The sequence below is a fragment of the Eubalaena glacialis genome, chromosome 8 (assembly GCF_028564815.1).
Source record: "Eubalaena glacialis isolate mEubGla1 chromosome 8, mEubGla1.1.hap2.+ XY, whole genome shotgun sequence".
Lineage (NCBI taxonomy): Eukaryota > Metazoa > Chordata > Mammalia > Artiodactyla > Balaenidae > Eubalaena > Eubalaena glacialis.
In genome coordinates this window covers 95739084-95761815 of record NC_083723.1, presented here as the reverse complement: position 1 = coordinate 95761815, position 22732 = coordinate 95739084, and the positions used below count along the sequence as shown (strand labels likewise).

The 22732-nt window shown below is 42.9% G+C and overlaps 1 protein-coding gene and 1 non-coding gene across 5 annotated transcripts in view; both read right to left on the bottom strand.

Moving 5' to 3' along the window:
- ST7 (suppression of tumorigenicity 7) overlaps positions 1 to 22732 on the bottom strand; it is a 260059-nt gene that overhangs the window by 731 nt on the left and 236596 nt on the right. For 2 of the 4 annotated variants that reach the window (XM_061197968.1, XM_061197970.1), the window contains 4 exons: positions 19689 to 19839; positions 10126 to 10218; positions 7157 to 7296; positions 5316 to 6341 (listed from right to left, as the gene is read on the bottom strand). In XM_061197968.1, the coding sequence (XP_061053951.1) occupies positions 6222 to 6341; positions 7157 to 7296; positions 10126 to 10218; positions 19689 to 19839 (504 nt within the window). In that variant the 3' untranslated portion in view covers positions 5316 to 6221. Of the gene's footprint in view, positions 1 to 5315; positions 6342 to 7156; positions 7297 to 10125; positions 10219 to 19688; positions 19840 to 22732 lie in introns of those variants that run through there. The other 2 variants (XM_061197969.1, XM_061197971.1) reach the window with 1 other exon arrangement.
- Positions 22533 to 22639, bottom strand: LOC133097106 (U6 spliceosomal RNA). The gene has a single exon (XR_009701979.1). It is a non-coding gene; the product is annotated as a U6 spliceosomal RNA (small nuclear RNA).

The window sequence follows — 22732 nt, the reverse complement described above, 5'->3', positions numbered from 1 at the left end:
CCAGTTTGTTGTATGGTTGTGAATTGCTTTGGGATCCTATTGTCTCCCAAACATCTGCAGCCCATGTTCTTTTCTCAACTACCTGCTTAGTGGTGAGCATCATGGGAGCCTTGGGGAGGGCAGCAAGCTGGCCAGTCCATGGACGACACGTCCTTGTGGAAAAGGTGCTGCTCTGAGGAGAGCTTTGGGATCTCTTTCATTTGGTTACTGAATTCCTTTCTGTTTTTCATGTAGAGAATAATGCTTATTATCTGTGCCTTTTAAGAAAGTCAGGCGCCTTGCCTGAGACTCATTTAACGTAATCTCAAGTCTGTTCTGACTATGTTCTCATGAAGGATCAGCCTCCCTCCACAAGCCATCCAGCATCTGGCAGAAGAGGTGCCCTAACCCAACCAGGCACAAGAGGGGTGTTTGGATGGGTTTCCTTGCTCTCTGTTCAGAACCAAAGTATCGTCTCACTAGGGTTCAATGTCTGGTTCTTGTACTGTGGAGTCCTTTTTCCCAATCCCTTGCCCATAGCACAGCACAGTCTACACCACCAAGAATTTCCCACAGAAGCGTGCTGTAGGACGTGAGTACATACGCAGAGGGGGAACATGGTCTGAGGCCAGACAAGTTAGTAGACCTGCACGTAGTGAAGTTAAAACAGTTTCCTCTACTGTCATATGTTCTATGGATTGCGGATCCTCAAGAAGGGGTGTGGTAGGCAAGTTTCCCAAATTTACATGACCTCAGAATCTTTCCTTCTTCTTCTTCTTCTTCTTCTTCTTTTTTTTTTAAAGAACCAGTAGAATGCAAACTGGGAAGGCCTGTACCACATTATGGCAGGACCATCAAGTGCAAGATTTGTGTAACGAAAACTCGAGAGAGTATAAGGTTTGGAACCCTTCTCTGTACTGCATCTTTTACATCAATTGAATATATTTACTCAGTAAGGCACTTAAGTACTGGGTGAGATATAAAAGCGTCTAGGACAAAAGTCCCACTGTCAGGAAGCTCAAAGCCTAGGCGGTGGGGGAAGGGAGCCACTAAGACCTGTACCCAGCAAAGTAACAATACCAGGTAGACCACGATAGAGTAGAAGATAGACGCACAAACAAAGCACCAGGAAGGTTCGGGAAAGGGAGAGAATCCATTTTGTCGAAAGGAACAGGAAAAACTGAAAATGAGGTGACTGAAATAGTCCCCAGTGGATGGCTGGGGTATGAAAAGACAGAGATGGGGTAAGAATGGTAAGGAAAGAAATGTGAGCAGGTGGGCCTTCCAGGCTCAATAAACAGCTGGAAGAAAGGGGAAAGCAGCTGGTATGACTAGAAGAGATGGAGGTAGAGTTCAAAAGCAACTAGAATAACTCTGGGGAGTGCCTTGAGTGCCAGGCTGTTAAGGAACTTGCAGTTAAGAAAAAGGCAGCCACGTTAGTACTTGAGTGAAGGTAGGATGGCTCTTCCCGCAAGTGGGTGTTAGATGTAGGGCAACACCTGGCAACCTTCTGAAATCATCATTTGTTGGGTGCACAGTACCACATGGGATGCTCACCCTACTTAATGGACTGTCTGTCCTTTTCAGTCTAGAGCTGGATGCAGCTGGAAGGCACTGTGGGAGATACTAGGCCCAGGAATGAGTAATTACCGCCCAAGCTGCCTCTGCAAGAGTTTGTAAAATCCTAGTTCTAAGAGGATGACACGGAACAAGTCTACTGATGGTATCAGACCGACATGATAACACTGTAGAATTAAAAATATTTATACATAACATTTATTCATTTGTTTGTAATCAGAGATTGTCATGGCTCCATAACACACAGCATTTGCCTATAATACTCAGCTCCATAAAAAGTAGTCTGGATGAACCAAGGATCCTGACATCCTGACAGTGGCTGGAAGATGAGGCCCAGTGAACAAGGTGATTTTGCTGGTGAAGTTATCATATCCTGCAAACCTAATCCAAAACAGATTTATAACCACCAAAGTTGTGACTGAGGTGGGAACAAGTGATGCATAAGCGTGAGCCAGTGTGGTTAGATGATAGGAATCGCTCAAAGTCTACGCCCTGGGCGACTTCATACACTAAATGGGGGGACACCAGGGAGCCTCAGCTTGGGTAGCAGAATGAATGGAGATGTTGTTACAAAGCTGGTTCAAAATAAAGGACTGTCTGTTTGCTTAGTTTTGGTCACTGATCTGACTTCGATAAAAAGCGTAAAAGGGAGGCCTCTGGAAATTAAGTGGCAGGCCTCGCCCAGTTTGTGGTCTGTAAATGCCCCGCTTTCCACCCTGCGCAGCAAGATGCAGTGAGCCCTGCCCCCCTGGACACACCTGTGCTTCTTGACCAGGTTCCACAAGAGAATTAAATCCTAATACTTCCCATGTATGTGATCATTTACTGCTCTCCCTCATATCTAGAATGTTCTATCCTTGGGACAATCGAGAAAAGAATGCCTTGAACCCTTTCCTAGAGATCCTAATTCTCTCGCAGCACCCCAGTTGCGATGTGCACCCTTTGTTACTAGGTTACCTTCCTCCTTAGCAGCCCTCTCCGAGTCCCCCTCCCCATCCCTCACCCACAGGAAGGAGCAGCAATGTAATGGGGCGCCTGAAACCGTTAAGCCCTTTTCATTTAGTAACCAGACAAAGGTCAGTGGCTTTCATCAGGAGGTATTAAACAAAAAAAGTTTGGTGGAACATGCTTTGCTTACTTAGGATGCTCACTGGTACTTCTTTGCACGTTTGAAAATCAGCCAACACTTTCTGGCCAAAGACTCAACCAATGCACATAGAGAAACAACAGTTTCGCTTAGGGACCTGGGAAATTTTATTGCCTGAAAAGTTAAGTCTGAATGAGCAACACCAGGCAACCCTGGAAAAGCTCATCTATCTCAATGTCCAAAACTTCTGTCCTGGGGGCAGACATACACCATCCAAAATGCACCATAATTCAATCAGTGTCTTGTGGTGAGAAAAAGCAATTGAACTAATAAAAAAGAGAGAGCGACACTTCAATGGCCTGATTCTCCTTTTCCCGAAACACCATTATTTAGAAGAAGGTCATGGCTCAAAACATGCTTCGTTAACATTTGAAACGCCTCTGCTTATCTGAATAAGTTCCAGGTGCCCTACTGCAATCAGACAATTGACATTTCACTGTAATCAATATCAGACTTCAAAGAGGTCAGGGCCTATAAGTTGAAGACAAGAGTCAGCAGTCAGGGGGCTGGATCTCAGGGAAGGAGAGAGACCAGAGGAGGAAAGACAGGGCCCTTCAAACAGAAGAGGTCAGAATGCTGACCTTCCCACATTCTGTGAGGGGCTGGGTTTGGAATGATCACTTATTTATATGAGCAACCTTATCTTGGTAACCAAACATTCTAGGAAGAGTTAGTCCTAAGTCATTGAGGTAGATTAGATTAGGCAGGGAGAGTTGAAGCCTCTCATTTTACTATTTTCCAGTGGCTCACACTTGGCTGCGGGCTTCCTTACTGGCTGCATATCAACATGTAAACACACTGGAGAGTTCCCAAGCTGCACGCAGCCTGGCGGGTGGCAGTGCAATCTCTCTCCATCTACTGAGTCATTATCCCAGGGACATTATCTCAGGCGAGGTCTGAGAAAATCATTTTCACAAGCTGCAAATGGTTGCAGGCAGCCTATAGGGCGGCTGTGATAACCTGTGGGGGGCTTCACGAGGGGCCTGATGAAGTGACAAGAGTGAAAATGTAGAGAAGACTCTGGAGCAGTGGGGGGGGGGGGGAGGAGGAGGGAGATGGGGCTTGTCTCCTTCAGGCCATCCATCTTCCTTCCCCATGAAATCTCTCCAGACGTTTTAGTACTGCTAAACCTTAATGAAGGGCAAGATGAATGTGATCCTCCAGACAGAGGTTTAAAAGCAAATTTATCTAAACTACTTTTGAAAACTATGAGTAGCTGACCAAACTACCACACCTTGGTAGAGTATAAAATATGAGGACCATAAAGGCAAATTTATATTTTATTTAATCATTTGGTCCTTGACTCAAAAGCAAAGCTTTGGAAACATTAAATGAGGATAGTGGCCCTTGGTCTAATATCCATAACGAACACATCTCTGTGATATTCTGGAGGCTACACAGCCTTACCTAGAGAACACCCAGTCGTATTCTATGTACTACCCTCCATTCCTCCCAGCCCTCTCCCCGGGTGACGCAGTTTCAGGCAGTTACTTTATTCAGTACAGGGGCTCTCAGCCCTGGCTGCACACCCAAATCACTAGGGGGGCATCTGAAAACTCAGATGCCCAGGCTGCATCCCAGACCAACTAAGTCAGAGTCCCCAGGATTGGGAGATCAGGCACCTGTCATTTTTAAGCTCCCTAGATGATTTCAAGGAGCAGCCAGGGTGAAACTGCTGGTTCCTAGAAACCTGTCACCTCAACAGCTCTGACGTCGCACCACGCACCTGCCAACGGCTGCTCAAAGGCTGGCTTTTTTGAGACCGGTGTTCTTTAAAGGAAATGGTCTTCAACCCCCATCCTTAGAATCGGTGGGGGGCGGGGCTTGTTTAAAAACGCAGATTCCCGGGTGCTAACACTCAAGACTCTGAACTTCCGGTGGTAGAGCCAGGTGAATTTCGTGCACACTAGGTGCTGAGAATCACTGTCCTGATCCTAAATTCCCACCAAGAGCTGCTTGTTAGTTCAATGAAGAATGACATTGTCTAATGTTGTAAATGTATTCTTATTTTAAATTTTATTACATGACACTCTAATCTACTCGGACTTTTGGTAACTGCTTTAACTCAGAGCTTGGCTTGGGAATAGAAGCAAATAATGAATAGCATAGGCCCATAAACTAGGGAGCATCCAAGGAGGCAGCTTGGGTGATACTGGGTTCAGGAATCATATCATGTACAGAAGACTTAAGGAAATTGAAGACATTCTGCCTGAAGAAAAGAGAAGGTAGTAAGTTAGAGGTGAGAGGTGGCCATGAATATATTAGTTGCCTCAAGAAATTGCAAGAGGAAGTAGAGTTGTTCACTATAGTTTTGGAGAGTAGAATAGGAAATAAGTGGAAATTAAAGGAAGGCAGATTTTATCAGTATCAAGAAGAGTTCTGAGTGATCCAGTACTGAAATGGGCTTCCATGTTGAACAGGTGAACACTCCATCGCTAAAAGTATTCCAGATGAGTCTAAATGACCTTCATCAAGTTACTGTTGAAGGCAATTTAAGGTCCCTTTCAACTCTGTATTTAATTTTTTAGCTGTATCTAATTTTTTACAGTGATTCTTTCTGCAGAAACCACTACCATTTATTTATTTAATAATCATTTATTGAAAACCTACTACGTGCAAGGCACTGTGCAAAGCTTTGGGGATACAGAGATGAGGAAGACACAGTCCTGCTCGCAAAGAGCTCACATTCTACAAGGGGGTCAGACACGTTTTTAACAATTATAATACAGTACAATAAACGTAATATAGGTATTCATGGAATACTGTGGGAGCTGAGAGGAGAAACATCTAACTCAGCTTAGGAGAAACTTAGAAAGGAAGCTGAGTATAAAAGAATGAAGAGGCGTTAGTAGACTGGACAAGTGCTGATGGTAATGGGGAAGGGCATTCCATGCAGAGCAAACAGTACGTGCAAAGGCACCGAGGCGCACAAAAGCATCTGGGAATGGTGAGTAATTCACTGTGGCCCAAGAGCAGCGTCTCTGCAAGAGTTGGGAGAGAGATGAGGCTGAAGAGGCAAGCAAGGGCCAGACCATAAAGGACCTTGTATGCCATGCTAAACATCTGGGACTTTATCCTGATGCTGGTGGGAAACTACTGGAGAAATTCAAGCAGGGAAGTGACATGCTCAGACTTGCAATTTAGAAAGATCATTCTTGTGTCAGTATGAAAGAAATACTGGCAGAGGATAAGACTGGAAGCAAGGAGACCAGTTAAGACTCTTGCAGGTGTCCAGGCAAGAAACCACAAAGATCCAAACTAAGAGACAGCCATGGGAGAAGAAGGAAGGGAAGAAGAGGTGAATTACATTTACCGAATGCCTAGTGGCTCAGGAGGTTAGAGCCGACAGACTGTGAAAGCCAAGACAGACAGGATATAAGGAGTGAGAGAGGGAAGAGTTTGGGAGGGCTGCCGAGTTTCTGGCTTGAGCAACTGGGTGGATGTCAGTGCCACTGGTGGAGATCAGGAATACAGGAGGAGGAGCAGTTTTGGTGGTGGGGGAAGAAGGGTGATGAGTTCAGTTTTGAAAATGATGAGATTGAGGTGCCGGTGGGATTTCCAGTTCATCTTCAACACGCATGAAAATACTCTTGCAATTCCAGTCCCTGAACTCTGCCGAGCAGAAAATGTCAATCATCTGGAAAGGGATTAAATCAACCCAGCCAAGTTAGAAATCATCCTTTCTGACTCCACTCGCCTTGAAATCAGAATGGAGTTCCAGGGAAACAATTGATATTCTTTTCCTTATTCCTTCTGTGTGAAACTCCTTTGTGGCAAAATCAGTAAACTTATCCTCACTGCATGTGCAGGCTGAAATGGTCAGTTTTCATCAAGGAAACAATGGTTCTTGGTTGTCAATGCAGATGGCTTTTCTTATTAAAGCTCTTCTCCATAACCCTCTGTAAAGACCCTTAATGGATTTCCATACTTCTAAATATCATATCTGTATACTTCTTAATACTACACACCCTTCACACCCTCTCAGTTCATTCCCCAAACAAGCCATTTAATTTGTAGACATTAAAACTTTTTAAATTTAAATCATCTTTGAAAATGTAAATTCTATCCTTCTTGAAGGAAAGACCTACAATATCTAAAGATTAGAAATGATGTCATTCAATTTATACAAAACTGAATAATCTCCCAAGTATTTTTCATTTGCTAGGATTCCCTTAATTCTTTAATTCTTTTAGACCTCATGCATTTTTTAGGGGAACTGCTGAGAATTTTTGTGTCTGTGAAATAGGCAAGGCATGCAGTAACAAACAAGCTACACTTTCTCATTCTGATCCTCAACCCTTGATCTCACTGATGATAATGAAGATTAAACAGTATGCGAAGGATCAATACAAGCACATCCACTTCTACACAACACTCCCCTGTTTCTCTTATGCCGCTTCTCTTGACTTTCCCTGCCCCTTGCCTGCAGCCTCCCCCTTGGCAAATACTCACAGCTTTTGCAAAGACCCCCATAAGTTCCGGGAACTGATGTGTCAGAAGGGCCAGCATGGCTGTGAAGGAACACAATCCAGCAGTAAAGAGAATAAAGAAGGGAAGCTCCTTTTTTGGGTAAACTGAGACTTCATGGAAAGCTGTGGAGAAGATCAAAAGGGAAGTGTTAGGGCTGCAGTAAAATGCATTCTCAGGGAATTTCTATAGGTGGGACTGACTCTTCAGAGCTTTGGCTGAAGCCTGCTGGAAACGAAAAAGGTAGGGCCCTGGAACGAACAAGAGCCAACATTTCAGCCAGCCTTTGGTGGCCTATCTGCTTCTCCCAAGTCCATGTTCAACCTTCAGAACTCTATCTAGGGCATGATAGGGCTAATTTGGGGATGTCACACACTCATGGGCAGGGACAGTAACACTATCTATGCCTAATATACAGTATTTCTTTCGCAAAAGCAAACACAAATAAAACAAAACTTTATTCAAATTATAAAACACATGGGACTTGAGGATATGGGGAGGGGGAGGGGTGAGATGTGACAGGGTGAGAGAGTGTCATGGACATATATACACTACCAAATGTAAAATAGATAGCTAGTGGGAAGCAGCCGCATAGCACAGGGAGATCAGCTGGGTGCTTTGTGACCACCTAGAGGGGTGGGATAGGGAGGGTGGGAGGGAGGGAGATGCAAGAGGGAAGAGATATGGGAACATATGTATATGTATAACTGATTCACTTTGTTATAAAGCAGAAGCTAACAGACCATTGTAAAGCAATTATACTTCAATAAAGATGTTTAAAAAAAAAAAAAAAAAAAACACATGTTCATTGAACAAAACCTGGAAAATCCAAAGTCAAGTATACTGAAAAAAAAAATCCTCTCTCTAGGTTTTCACTTTCCTGTAATTTTTAAATCATTGTGATAGGGTGATATTAGTGTATCTTGTATTTTTTCCTGGTACAATCTAACTATGTCAGTGGAAGGTGCCACCCTGATAGACAGACATTCAGCGAGGACCATCCATCCATCAATAATGGGAGATTTTAGAGCCTTCCATAACTTTTAAATTTCGAGTGGCCCGCACAGAGAGAAAAGCAGCTAAGGCTGGCCCAGTGGAGGGGAGCCGTGAGGCTGTGTGTGAGCAATACTGCCACTCAAACCAAAAGGTTCGGGGGGCTCCATCTTCCTGAGGAAATCCAAGGTCTCAAGGCTTTCCTCGACCTTTCAGCTCTAAGCAGTAATCCACTCTGCTGAAACTGAGGGTGTAGAGGGCCAAGGAGGGGCAAAGCACAAACGAGCACATGCACCTGAATCCAGGGATGTCAACCTGCTAGGATTCTTCCCGGGTGGACGCGTGCTCAGGACCACTGTGGACACTACACCACTCACGTGCAGCACGCAGGTAACATGTAAAACCACCCACCCGCATGCCATCCTCACCCTCAGCACCCAACGATTTTGAGGGGAGATCAGACTTGAACCACTGCATTCAATTAAATAAACGTGAGCCATAATTTTCTATTCCAGGACTGTAAAGATTATTCCTAGACAGTTTCTTTTAAGAACGTAATCTTGTTCTAATAGTGAATCTATCCCCATGGAAACATGATTGGACTCAATTAAAACATTTTAAAACAGTGTACTTTTCGGAAAACTGCCTTTCTTACCAGAAACCGTAAATGTTAACAAGGATCTCCCTGAAGGGGGAGTCAAAAGGTAAAGTATGGGCCCACCACAGGGATTTCTGAAATCAAATTTAATGCAGAGTGAGGCACCCGACCCTTTTCCACAATAAACTCAGATGGTGAGGAACCACACCCCTCTGAGGTCTCCCAGCTCCCGAGGTAACACGTCTCCCAGCGGGTCTGTCCTGCAAAGAAATGAGAGAGCTGCCTCCTGCTCTTTCAACCTGAGACGGCAGCCTTGTTTTGCACCCACTACGTTGGAGATTTACGACCAGCTCAAAAACGTGGGCATTAGACAATCTGCCAGCACCCAGGGCTCCATAGTTATACTGGCCCTCCTGGCAAAGCATTTAAATATGTTCCAGCTATGAGATGTGACGTAGCTGGGGCTGGTGCAGGGTGGGTGTGGCAGAACAGAGGACGGGGAAGAGAGAGCAGCCTAGATTTGGAGCGTATTATCTGAGGGAGGGAAGTACGTCCTAAGTCAGGGCCACATGAACAGCCTGGACACGCTCTTCATACACAGTATAATTTGATAACTATTTAGCTGGAATTGTCAAAACAATGTTGCATTACAGTAAACCAAATCATACTTTCCACGTGCGGTATGGGCCCTCCGACTGCTGGCTTATAAGGCCCTCGAGGGCAGGGTTTGCCCGCCGCCTGCTGTATACAGTGTTGAGGCCGCACGTGTGCCCTGCACACGTTACACCAGCTCACTGCGTGCCATCCGTGAGACGCTCACGGGAAATCCCGCCGGCCAAGAGCACCGCATCTCCGCAGAGGGCAGGCCCACCCTGCCCACGACTCTGTCTCTGGCCACAATGCCAGCGTCCCGGTGCCACCCTCCCACCCGTGGCTCATCTGCAGCTCCCTCTGAAGCCGGTGCTTCCCCTCCGGACTCCGGTCTGTGCAGACTGCCTCTGACCAGAGGGAGAGCCCAGGCCGAGCCCCGCACAGTGGATCAGCCCAGCAAGGGGCATCTGCCCCAAACTAGGGGTCTCTGGGCTCAGACCAACCAGTACATGATGGCTCTTCATCTACATTTCAGTCCTGGGGGGGGGTCTTTCCCTTTGATGAATCTGGAGAGACGTGGAAGAGCAGGAAGCCAAACCTACACACATAACTCACTTTAATGCTTATGCTATCACATGAGGACGGGGTTTGGGAGAAGAGTAATAAAAGACAAGGAACATCACAAACATTTATCATTTCCACCTCTTCCCATCCCAGTCTTTGGCACACCACCCTCACCAGCCAAACAGAGGAATATGGAGGGGAGACTTACATGGAAGCAGCTCACGATCTGCTGTTTCTGTACAGATGGGGTAAGGATAAAATAGATGCCCCTTTTCCAAGGGATAAGGGATCATCCGAAAAGCTGCAAAGGAGAGACAATACGTTAGAGGTACAATATTTGTCTCATTACTTCTCAACTTCAAAAAGAGACTTTTGAGCATTTTTATAATGGTGAACACTTCTACAAATAGCTCCCAGAAAGGAGGCAAGACTTACCCAAACTCTGAGTCATGTGACAGATAAGCTGTCAGAGATGCATTATGATGTATGCCTCACACATTAACCTCACACTATATATTCTGGGTGAACCTCACAAAACTGGGTGGGGAATGGGGGTGCAGAGGAGTAGGGAAAGCCATCAATTCCAATGTCCGGGGTTTCCTCATCTACAAAATATTATGAAAACGTCGTAAGCACTAATTCAATATAGCTCACCTGATGGTGATAACGCAAACCTGGATTGAAATGCTTCCCCAAGAAGCAAACGTGGACTGACTTGTTGGATCGTGTCACAGATGCACAAATATGAAAGGCATTCTAGCATGTCTATTTTAAAAATATGTCTAGGTGGATTAGAATTCCAACGAAGATGGATGAAAACAAGAACCTAAAAATGCATGACTTGGGAGGTATTTCTAAACTTTATGAAACTTTTAAATCTTCAACATCATGTGGGGAAAAAATGGATCTGGAGAGATTGATTATCTGTATTTTGATGATATCAGGCCACGTAAGTTCTGGTTTTGTGGCATCAGATAACATTAGGTCTCACACTGAATTATGACTTCCCAATCAATCCATCTCTTCCCATTATCATGTGTGTTACTCTCCCTGTTACGAGGTCATCAGCACGTTAGTCTCACTGTTTCTGTGAACAGTACTCCAGGTAATTTTTCTTCAACAGATGTCTGGTAACTACAGCATGCTGTAGCTATAAAATATAAAAACTAAACCCTACACTGGGAATGTCAGATTACAGTCCTTGCCTTCATGTGTGTCAGAAAGGGATGGTGGCAACACAGCAGCCTTTTCAGTCTTAAATGCTACATTTCAAGGACTCCTAGCTACATCCTCAGCTGTGTAATTACCTGAGCCTTCTCAAAATGCTGTCAATGTACATATTTATCTTTTGCATACTTATTTCAAACAGAAATCAGAAACAAAGAATGTTCTCCCTCACAAGAAATGACAAGGTTCCATTGTAACCAGCATCAGTGCACATATGGTATTTATTCTGGTGTCTGAATATTATTTAAAAGTAAAAACATTATGTATGTGATTCCAGCATTTGGAATGCAGTCAATCTACACCACAGTGGTATCACTCTGAGGTTACAGCACATTGCCACGGAGAATATAAATCACTATAAACGTGGGATTAGAGCAGAGCCAGTTTGCTGGCAGTTGGCTGAGGTAAAAATGTTATCAATTTTCCTCTCATAACAGAAACCTCTTAAACAGAGATTAAAACATTAAAAACACCCCAGACTTTAACTCTTCTTAAAATGAAAGGCTCACCCTAGTTCAATCAGACCTTTTCTTTCATGCAAGCCAAGATGACTTTTGCCCATTACAACGAGCAAGAGAGGAGTTCCCTGTACAGGTTGTTAACACACAAAGATTACTCAAAGGCACCAGCATCTCTCTCAGTAGAATTAGGCTTGCAAGAGAAGGGAAAAAATTTACAAAACCAAAAAAATCCATTTAGTGCCTTTATAGGATACACTAAACTCTCTACTGGGAAGCAGTGCGTTTAAATTTAAACTGCAATATGGCAGGATTTTAATACTATTTCCCATGAATGATGGCTGCTATGAAAGCATCCCAAAAATGTAGAAAAACCTATGTGGAAGTTTTTTCTTTTTTTGAAATCCAGATTCTCCATGTGCACTAGGGCTGCTGTAATTAAGAATCTGTTCAGGTTTATATGATATAAATAAACCCTCCGTTTTCAAAGTGGCTATAAATTTGAATGCTAAATTTTGTTCAAAACTGAAGTCAGTTTGCACTTCGGGGAGCAATTTTTTAAATGAAATATAGGAGTGCAAGATCTTGAGAGTGTTCAACCATAGACATCAAATGGTTGCTTGGTGTCTCTTCAGTCAGATGCCAAATATTTTTTACTCCAGTATTTGGCATGCATACAAATTTTGTGCATCAAGTTAGTTTCCTTCTTCTAATCAGTTCTGGTGTTTTTGGAGAGGGTGAAGGCACTGATTATATACGACTCAAAGAAGAATACACACACAAACACACACACACTTTTTGTACTGTCCTCTGCCCCCAACCCCTGGGATTGTAAAGACGCTTATGTGCTCTTAAAATTTCTCATTCTCATGTCAGTTGTCATTTACATCAAGTTCATAAAATAATATTAAGACTTTTGGCTTCACTAAACAAAAGCAAGCACAATTTCTGTTTGCAATTCTATCCTTGGTCCACCCTGCTGTGTGGGGCCCAGCAAAGTGTGCGATAAGCAGTGGAGGTCTGCAAAGAACGGGAGGAGGCACTGCATGAGCCGGGCCAGCTGCACCTCCCACCTCCTGGTCCCCTTCACTGCAAAGACACGTAACTGCTCCACAAGAACCTCGTGGCTTTAGCCGAATGTCCAGAACTTTTGCAAGTGCAAGTAGTAACACACTGATTTAGCAGGGCAAGTAAGAATGGAAAAAAGGTCATTTGAACTATTTTATGAATTTGATCTACTTCATGAGTGACTAAAAACCTCCTGAAAAATCTCCGTCTGAAAAAACATACACTTCAGAGGAATTAAAAATGTACATGTATTTGGTTAAAAACGAAACAAAACAAAAAACCTGGACCACTCAGAGTTAATACATGGGACACAAGTGGCATTGTTGCATTTTCCTTTTGTGCCATCCCCTCCCCTACCTTGGTTTCTATTGTGCCTTTGTGGGAGAGGCAAAATGAAACTGGGAACTACTTAATGAACACAGCAGGCTCTCCACAATGACATGTGAGGCATTACACAGCTGCCTTCCACCCCTGCCCAGACACGTTTTCTAGGCACCAGGCCTATCAGTGCTGTGCGGATCAGAGACTCGACCAATACTGGAGAAAGAATCAACAGAACCAAAGAATGAACAGAAGGATGGATACATGAACAAATTAATTCCTGATTTTCCCAGTGACTTCTAATGAGCTCTCATCCTGTCTACAATGTAGACAAGGATAGAAGGTGATGTCTGATACTTTGTCTATGTTGCCTTTTCAAAGAGGATCTCAGAGAACAGACCCCTTGCAATAGCAAGAACTGAGTTTGAATCCCAGCTCTACATGGTCAAAATGTTGAGTGCCTTCCTTGTGCAGCAGCGATAGAAAGGTGAGCCAAGGACGCACTGTCCCTGCACTGATGGAGCTGACCACCCAGGGTGGGAAACAGATGAGCCAATAATCATGAAAACAAGCGTGAAAGTCCCCCTGTGATACCTAATGGTGGAGTGGTGGAGGTGACAGCTCAGGATGAGTCAAACTTGACCAGGCTGACAACTGTATGACTTTGGGTGGGTCATTAATCTGTGTCCAGTCTCTTCGGCCGTAAAAATGAGAATACCAAGGACCTCGAGAGGCTGTTAAAGGGACTAAGTGTGACAGCGGAGGTCAACACATAGTGCCTGACTGCTCAATGAAAGTTAGTTTTCTCTTTACCGTGCCTTTCCACTAACCCCAAGTTCCTACTTTCTCTAACAGGTCATACTCTAGCTTATAAGTAAAAACGCTGCTTGTTTGTGAACAATTAGAAGTGCAAATGATAGAACAGAAAACTTTCATCAAAATACACATTTTATGTTCTCACTTTTGACTGTAATGCAGGCAACTGGCCATAAAGGCTCTTTGTCTTTTGTGAGGCTTTGGGCACAGTAAGGAAAATTCGAAAGTCAAAAGCCTGGGTTCTGATCCACGTTTTTTCACTATCTACTTATATGGCCTTGGGAAAACCACTTTCCTTTGGTTAGATTACATGATGTTCCATTCCAATTCTGAAGAAAACTTCTAGAGTTTTATAGCAGATTCACTAATTTGTTAGTGACCTGCAACACTCTATAACACTCTGTTCCTGCTTCCACGATAGCACTGCTTGTATCCACACTATAATTATATATGTGTGTGTATGTATATGTGAGAATACGTATATACACACACACACAGACACACACATACACATTAATGTTTCTCTCAAAGCGTTTCAGAGTCTGACTCATCTTGGTATCCCCAAAAGAATGCCTGGCACAAAGGAGGGACTCAATAAATGTTAACTGAATAAAGGAATGAATAAGTTAATGCACAATAGGGCAGAGACAGAATTTTTCCCTTTAAAAACCCCAGTGGATCCAAATTACGGTCAGCTGCTCAAAACTGAATAACTGAAAGGAGCAAGCTGGTTCTACTGGGCAGTAGGCGGGGAAGCGTTGAATAATATTTGGAGTCCAGCTACTAGTGTTAAGTTGGCTATGGCCAGGGACTTCAGCTGGCCATTGTTTTCTCCTAAATTATAAAATTTAGCCTTAGATCTATGGGGTGAGGGGTGGAAGAATTTCTCTTTAGCAGTCCCAAAGGTGCCAGGCTTTTGGAGGAAAGGTTTGGTTAGAGGAAATGCCCTAAGGACCACATCTTACAGCAAGTAGCATTTACCATCAGGTTCAAAGAGAATAAATTAGAATCAGAATCTCATCCTTTGCTTCAACAATGGACCATTTTCTCCTCTCAAAGGAAATACTTTGCCTAGTCCCCCTAAAAAACACCACCTTCAAATCTTATACATTATTTAGTGAATTCTTTGGAAAAAAAATCTCCAAAAAGAAAATAAAGAGTCTTACTTGATCAAGTGGAAAAAATAGAAACAAAGAAAAGCTAAGTGATTTACCCCATGGCATTCTAGCCTTCTGATATATAGAACCTGAAAATTAAATCTTAAAGTTCATAGTTGTGGTCAGCAGACTATTCTGCTTTATAAAATAAATACAGCCAAAACAGAGCCCTGAAAAGATCAAGGTAGAAGGGAGATAAGGCCACATCAGTATTTAATACAGGTAAAATAGAAGATGTGCCCTTTAAAATAGGGCCCCATAAGGCGCAATACCATTGTAAATAAGACACAATTCAAACGAGATACCTCATTCATATATGTTTTTTACATTCAACACATACTTGCAGTCGTGTGTGTGCACGTGTGTGAGCGTAACCAGAACCTACAGTGTTTAAAATAAATTTAATTCAGATAATGTGGCAGCTGTGTAATGAACTAAGAAACATGTTTTTAAATCTTATAAATTAAAACTTTCCCCATTTCTTCATTATCTTGACTTTGAGGAACATATTGTGTAATTTCAGGGGCTGGGTGATGAATCAAATATTTTGATTCAAAATATTTTACAAACCTTTGAAATGCTGATGTATTTGTGGTTGAGGACTCCGTTTTTTTTGTGTTTTTTTTTTTTAAACCACCATATGTTTCAAACCCAAACAATCTCTGCCATGCATCAGCTGGACTTTGGGGTTTTAACAAAAATGTGAGTTATTTCAGCCTGATTGGTAGGAAACTCACTTAATTCCACAAGATGACTAATGCTCCAACATAATAAACTCATTAAAAAGCAAAGAAAAATATACCTCATCCCTACCCCTAACTAACACTTTTGACATAAGTCAGGTTTTTAAAATTTTTTCTAAAAGATAAACTGACTTTTTAAAAGAATACTCACTTTTAACATGGAACCTGGTGAAATGAGGCACTGTTACCTTCCTCCCTGAATCATCTTTCTAATGAAAAGGGGAAACTGGAAGGGAGTTGGGGAATGGCCTTAAATTTCAGAATGAAGCAAAAAATCATTTAAAGGCGAAAACCTAGACCCTGAGGCTGGAGATGTCAAAATGCGGCACCCAGTGGTGAACTGGAGGAAGTGCAGCCTCCTGTGCTCAGGCATAGGCCGTCTAGGGGAGCCCCACTGACCTCAGAGAGGGAGAGGGAGAGGGAGCGCTTCTGGTACTGTAGCCGCCCTGAGGGCAACTGCCCTGAAGCCCACCAATCTGGGACGGGGTGATGGCATTCAGTATCTTCAGCGCTTCACAGTTTTCAAAAAATGGGTAAGTTAATACCAGTTAATAGGTAGCTAAGTCAGAATTCTAATCCAAGTCCTTTTGATTTAAAATCCAGAGCCCTGATGCCTCCATTTAACTTAGAATGGACACAGATCTAGAAGGTTTGCCAACCAATTACACACAATTGTCTAAAGTTGGAGTGGTAATTCTTTCTTCTAAATTGCAAGACAGGTTTATAGCTTTGTTTTTGAAAAAAGACCAAAACTGTTTGTAGTGAAATATTATTTTTCTAAATACATGCATATACATATATACACACACACATATATACACATGCATATTTATGCTTGTAGAAAATATATATGCTTGTTGTAGAAAGTTTGAAAAATACAAATAGGAAGAAAAAAACAAATCACTTAAAATCTACTTAAAGATGTATTTATTTCCAGTCTCTTACCTTTGTTTATATATAGAATGTATTTTTTTATAGAATTGGGCTCATTCTATAGTTAAAATGTTTACGTCAATATTTAACAACAAAAATATAATTTTATATAGAATGATTAACTTTCAAAACACTAGAAAGGGCATAGGTATACCCCAGTCTGTAAGCAGTGGTGTAAATTGAGGGCTTCTAAACAAATGTTTCAGAGATGGCTGATCCTCTTATCCTTAATCTATTCAGGAAAGGCCTAAATAGCTGGTATTATAGAAAAGAGCAGTGAAGAAAAAGTGAACCTGGCTCTACCAACAGTGCTGGCAGGACGTTCAACAAGTTACTCACCTCAATGAACCTGTGCCTCTCTTGATCAACTAAGATGGCCACCTCTGTCCTGCCTAACTCAGAAATTTATCAGTAGTCCATGAAATGATGGAAATACAAACCCTCTGTGAATTAGACTGTTACACAAACACTCTTCAAGGTTCTTGGGATCCTCCAAGGTAATTAGCACCTGGTAAGCACTCTCATGGTTCTCTTTTCTTTCTAAAACTGAATGGTATGGCTCTCTTTATGAAAACTGAACAGCAGCGTAACTTCCTGGTTCTTAATTATCTATAAGGATCAGATGCTGAATTTGTCTTTCCTATAGGCCCCTGACTACCTTGCCACACTGTTTTACGTCTAAAAACTCACCCCTACATACTAGAGAACGGACTTGAGGATACGGGGAGGGGGAAGGGTAAGCTGGGACAAAGTGAGAGAGTGGCATGGACATATATACACTACCAAACGTAAAATAGATAGCTAGTGGGAAGCAGCTGCATAGCACAGGGAGATCAGCTCGGTGGTTTGTGACCACCTAGAGGGGTGGGATAGGGAGGGTGGGAGGGAGGGAGATGCAAGAGGGAAGAGATATGGGGACATAGGTATATGTATAACTGATTCACTTTGTTATAAAGCAGAAACTGACACACCAGTGTAAAGCAATTATACTCTAATAAAGATGTTTAAAAAAACACAAAACAAACAAAACAAAACAAAAAACTCACCCCTTCTTTTTATTCTAATAAAGTGTTCCACCCGTCTAATTTGAGGTAATTACATCCCCCCAGAGGTACTACACTGCTTGATGTGGGGTTCACTATGTCACTTCACATTTCTCACAATCTCACTGTCCTTCCCAGTTGTTCCAGAGCATCTCCTTATTGTTATATGATTATATGGGTAACTAATTTCCAAACAGAATTTCCTCATGGTTTTTTTTTAATAATTATGCCATTCCTAACACTGTGTCTTCATCACTTCTGCCCACCCGCTTTCGACCTTTTCTATAGGACTGGTAACTTTCTTATCAATTAGATCCAATCAATAAGCTTCTATTACTATGTTTCCAAGGTACCTATCTATAAATACATTCTTATTTGGTTAAGTCGGTTTGTCCATTTAATTTTACCATGACTAACACTAGGTGAGGCCTCTCATGTTCAATCTTGCTGGGCTTTTTCTGTCTCTTTCTCATGTTTAAATAAAAATTCCTTTTGTCTCATCTGGATAGAACACTAAATGCAACAAGAAGCCCAAGCCAGAGGGGACTGCATACATGTCCACACACGCCCTGAGCACAGTGTGCTGCCTTAACATATCCAGATAGCAGGGCCAGGACACCGGGAGTATGTTACCACACTTACAGAGCAGGGGTAGAAACATCGGTCAAGTCGATGGCCCTCAAGTTATAAATAATAAATGATTTAACTTGACCCGCTATCAAGTCTCTAAAGAAATATTTTCAAAACAACTACACAAAAAACTTTCAATCAACCTGAGTCCCTGTCAAGTTACTTTTACTCCATCTCATTTGGCTGCCCCCCCTCCCTTCCTGCACCAGTTTAGATTCCTGCTGGGTTAGGGAAGGGCAGGAAAAGGGAAGAGCAGAAGATTAGCAAAATGAAAATGGAAGGAGCAAAGATAAACAGTGAAAGGGATTAAAAAGACATTCATTCGTGAGGCTGATCAGAGTAGGAGTGAACTAAGGAAAAATAATCAGAAGACTCTAATATTTCTTTTCCCCATGAGAGGGGGGAAAAAAACCCCCATGCTACATGTTGTGTTTGTTTTGCTTAAATTAATGATAACAGAGTGTCAGTATCTATGTGGTCCAATCATCCACAATCTTGAGCCTTTTTCCTTAATTTTCATTCTCCCCCAAAGCCCCACCGCTTAGCATTTGTTCACAGTGTCCTTGCTTATAATACCGTCCCAGTTCTTCAAGGCTTGGTTCAAATCTCAGATGACCCATAAGGTTAACCATGACTGCTCCCCCCCACAGGCCTCTCCTTTCTGAAAAGTCACTGGGCAGCTGCTCCATGCTGCTGATTACCCCTCCCAACTGGATGAAATGCTTCTCCAGGGCAGGGAGCACGTCTCACCCACCGTTAGAGCCGCTTCTCCTTCCACGGAATGACGGTGCCCAGCTCGTGCTCAGATCAGTTTATCCCCACATCCATCTAACAGGCATTTATCCCTTAACGCACAATGCTACACCTGCCACCGTACTGGAGGCCAGCGGCCACTGCTCTTGCTCTGAAGCATAACCGCTGCTCGTTTGTGTTTGGCTAACCCAGCTCTCCTGGAGGATGACTGTGGCTCTTCAGCCAACCCTCCCAGAAAGGCCATCCAGAAGTGGTCATCAGAGCCCAGCATGAGGTCTGACCCCACGCCAAAGGTTCCCATGGTGCCGAGGGGCTGTCCAGGTCTCCAAAGAGGGTTTTCCAGCTGTAAAATGCTCCTCTGCCAGGACAGCCCAGACTCACCCCATCCACTGTATAAACTTGCCTTTTTGAGCTGCAAAGATGGGATCACCACAGTAACACCTGCCACCACTGGGAAACTAGAGAGCCTGAGTAATTAACCATCTCTCGGTGATGGAATATCACAGAGAAGGAGAGCTATAGATATGCAAATCTTCATCATTCATCGTGAACACTCAGGGTAAAAACAGTTTTAGCATCTTTTCATGCTTTAAAAACATTTCAAAGAAAGAAAACTACTTACTGCCTTCCCACGTACAATGCAGAAGATTCAAAGCCCCTTCTACCCTCTTCCAGTGCGCCAGATGAAAGAACGCATATGCTATTGCTTCACTGTCCCCTCTCTTCAGGATATGTTCTGGGGGCAGAATTAAGCTTTTCATTTCTAGTAGGTACTGAAATAAAAAAAGGCAGGAGACAGATGTGTTAATACACAGTAATTTGGAATTCAATATTGAAAATGGAGAGGTTGATTTCCCTAAAGCCGCCGCTCGTAAGCATTTCATCAAACCTGCAACCTCATTACTACATTTGAAGGCAATTACTGAAACATCCAGCAATCCAAAGTTTGCTGACAGATAATTAGCCTTGTACTAGTTTCCTACAGTGAAGATCAGAGGCTTTCAGGCTAAGATATTCTAATCAAAGAAATATATATATATACATATACAGACTCAAACAGCAAAAAGGAAAATTTAGAAGACACAATAATTTGGTATAATTTTGTAACCAGAATGAAAATACATAAAACAAACACATGAAGGTTAAGAAGTCATATGACTAAACCAACCACACTGGAGAGACTTGAGGATGACTAGCACTGCCCATTAGTTTCTCCTCACAGATCAATCAAGGAGAAGGCTCTAGTCCTGCGGAAAGGGTCACCCATAGCTGCTCAGGTGCTGGAGGAGGAGGTGTGGCAGCCTGGGCACAGGAAGACCCAAAGGAGGGGAGCAGTACAGACCCCAAACCACATTGTTCTTTCGGCTCCTTTCCGAAACACTTCAGGGGTCTCAGGAGCGCAGGGCAAGAATGGATATTCTTCCTGGGGGCTCACAGAAGACTAAGTTTCCGTTTGTATTCTTTTGTGTTTACTATAGAATAGAAAGGGAAGCAGATTCAGGCCGGTATTTTATATTTGCAGATGCTCACTTGTCTTTGCCAGTTGGCGTTCCCCGTGCTCCACTCCTCACCAACTCCCCTCCGGATTCGTCCCCAACACACACACACACACACACACACACACACACACACACACACACCACCAACCACCGTCACAACAACCCAGTCATCTCCTATAAAATGGAGATTAGCAGACCATAGAGGTATGTGTTTCATGAAAACAGCACAAATACAGCGAAAGGAGGTGCTATGAGAAGAGATGTCCAACAATTTTAATGTCAGAAACAACTGTGGATTCATCTGTCGGAGGAAATTTATGAAAGAGGGTGAAGAGTGGAAGAATCCGCATCCACAGAATGGAGGTTACAAGACACCCATCAATGTTTCGCTCTCATCTCGCTGTGGGTTCATACACTGGGCACGTGGGGTGCAGTGGCCTTTAAGCTTCCTCTCCTGTTGGCATGCTTGGCGTCGAGGCGCACTGCCCAGCAGGAGCCGGGTGGACACATTCTGGCCTCTTGGTTCAGCAAATGAAACTTTCCTTGCTCTGGGTCTGGTATCTGAAGAAAGCTCCAAGCCTTAGGCCTCAAAGCAGGAAGAGTGGGAAGCGAGAGCCCACCCCGAGAGCAGCGGAGAGCAGCCCTCACACTTGCGGAGCAGGTGGGCTTGAAGGCCCTCCTCGACAGGAAGACCTCTTCCCAGGCTGGTCCATGAAAGGTGTTCATTATTTTGATGGGAGGTCCTCAAGCATGAGTTCATGTGCTTTTTTGAATTCTACATGTTACTGCCTTCTTCCTTCATCTTGTTTTAAAACAGTGAATGACAAAAATCTTTTGGGAAAAATAACTATTTTGAATTACCTAGTAATCCAACTAGCACTGTATCTATTGATATAATAAATATATAAATATAAAGGAGAATTTTATGTTCAGAGATATATCGTCTCGTGATTTTACCTTAATAGAAGCCACTATGTCATATGCTGCTACTGCCCATGATGATTTTAGAAGGCCCCAAGAGTCATAACTTGTAAAATGCTATGAACTCTATTAATTTTTTAAAATAATCATCAGGAGAACAAAGGAAGGGGAAAATTTCTTGCTTAATGAGTGCCCTAGAATAAGATTTTGACTTCTGAGTTTCTAATAATTATTTATAGCCTACCAAATAGTCAACTTTTTTTTTATATATCTTTATTGGAGTATAATTGCTTTACAATGTTGTGTTAGTTTCTGCTATACAACAAAGTGAAACAGCTATATGTATACATATATCCCCATATCCCCGCCCTCTTGCGGCTCCCTCCCACCCTCCCTATCCCACCCTTCTAGGCCATCACAAAGCACCGAGCTGATCTCCCTGTGCTATGCAGCAGCTTCCCACTAGCCATCCATTTTACATTTGGTAGTGTATATATGTCAATGCCACTCTCTCACTTCGTCCCAGCTTCCCCTTCTCCCCGCTGTGTCCTCAAGTCCGTTCTCTTCACCTGTGTCTTCATTCCTGCCCTGCCACTAGGTTCATCAGTACTGTTTTTCTTAGATTCCATATATGTGCATTAGCACACAGTATTTGTTTTTCTCTTTCTGACTTACTTCACTCTGTATGACAGACTCTAGGTCCATCCACCTCATTACAAATAACTCAATTTCGTTCCTTTTTATGGCTGAGTACTATTCCATTGAATACACGTGCCACATCTTCTTTATCCATTCATCTGTCGATGGACACTTAGGTTGCTTCCATGTCCTGGCTATTGTAAATAGAGCTGCAGTGAACACTGTGGTACATGACTCTTTCTGAATTATGGTTTTCTCAGGGTTTATGCCCCGTAGTGGGATTGCTGGGTCTTATGGTAGTTCTATTTTTAGTTTTTTAAGGAACCTCCATACTGTTCTCCATAGTGGCTGTATCAATTTACATTCCCACCAACGGTGCAAGAGGGTCCCCTTTTCTTCACGCCCTCAAAAATATGGAACGGTCCACGAATTTGCATTTCATCCTTGTGCAGGGCCCATGCTAATCTTCTCTGTATCATTCCAATTTTAGTATATGTGCTGCCGAAGCAAGCACACCATTCCTTTTCATTTCTATGATTAGGAAAGGCTTTCAAAGTCACATCTGTGAGAGAACTCTTCTCTTGGGCTAAGGAACCTTCAGGAATAG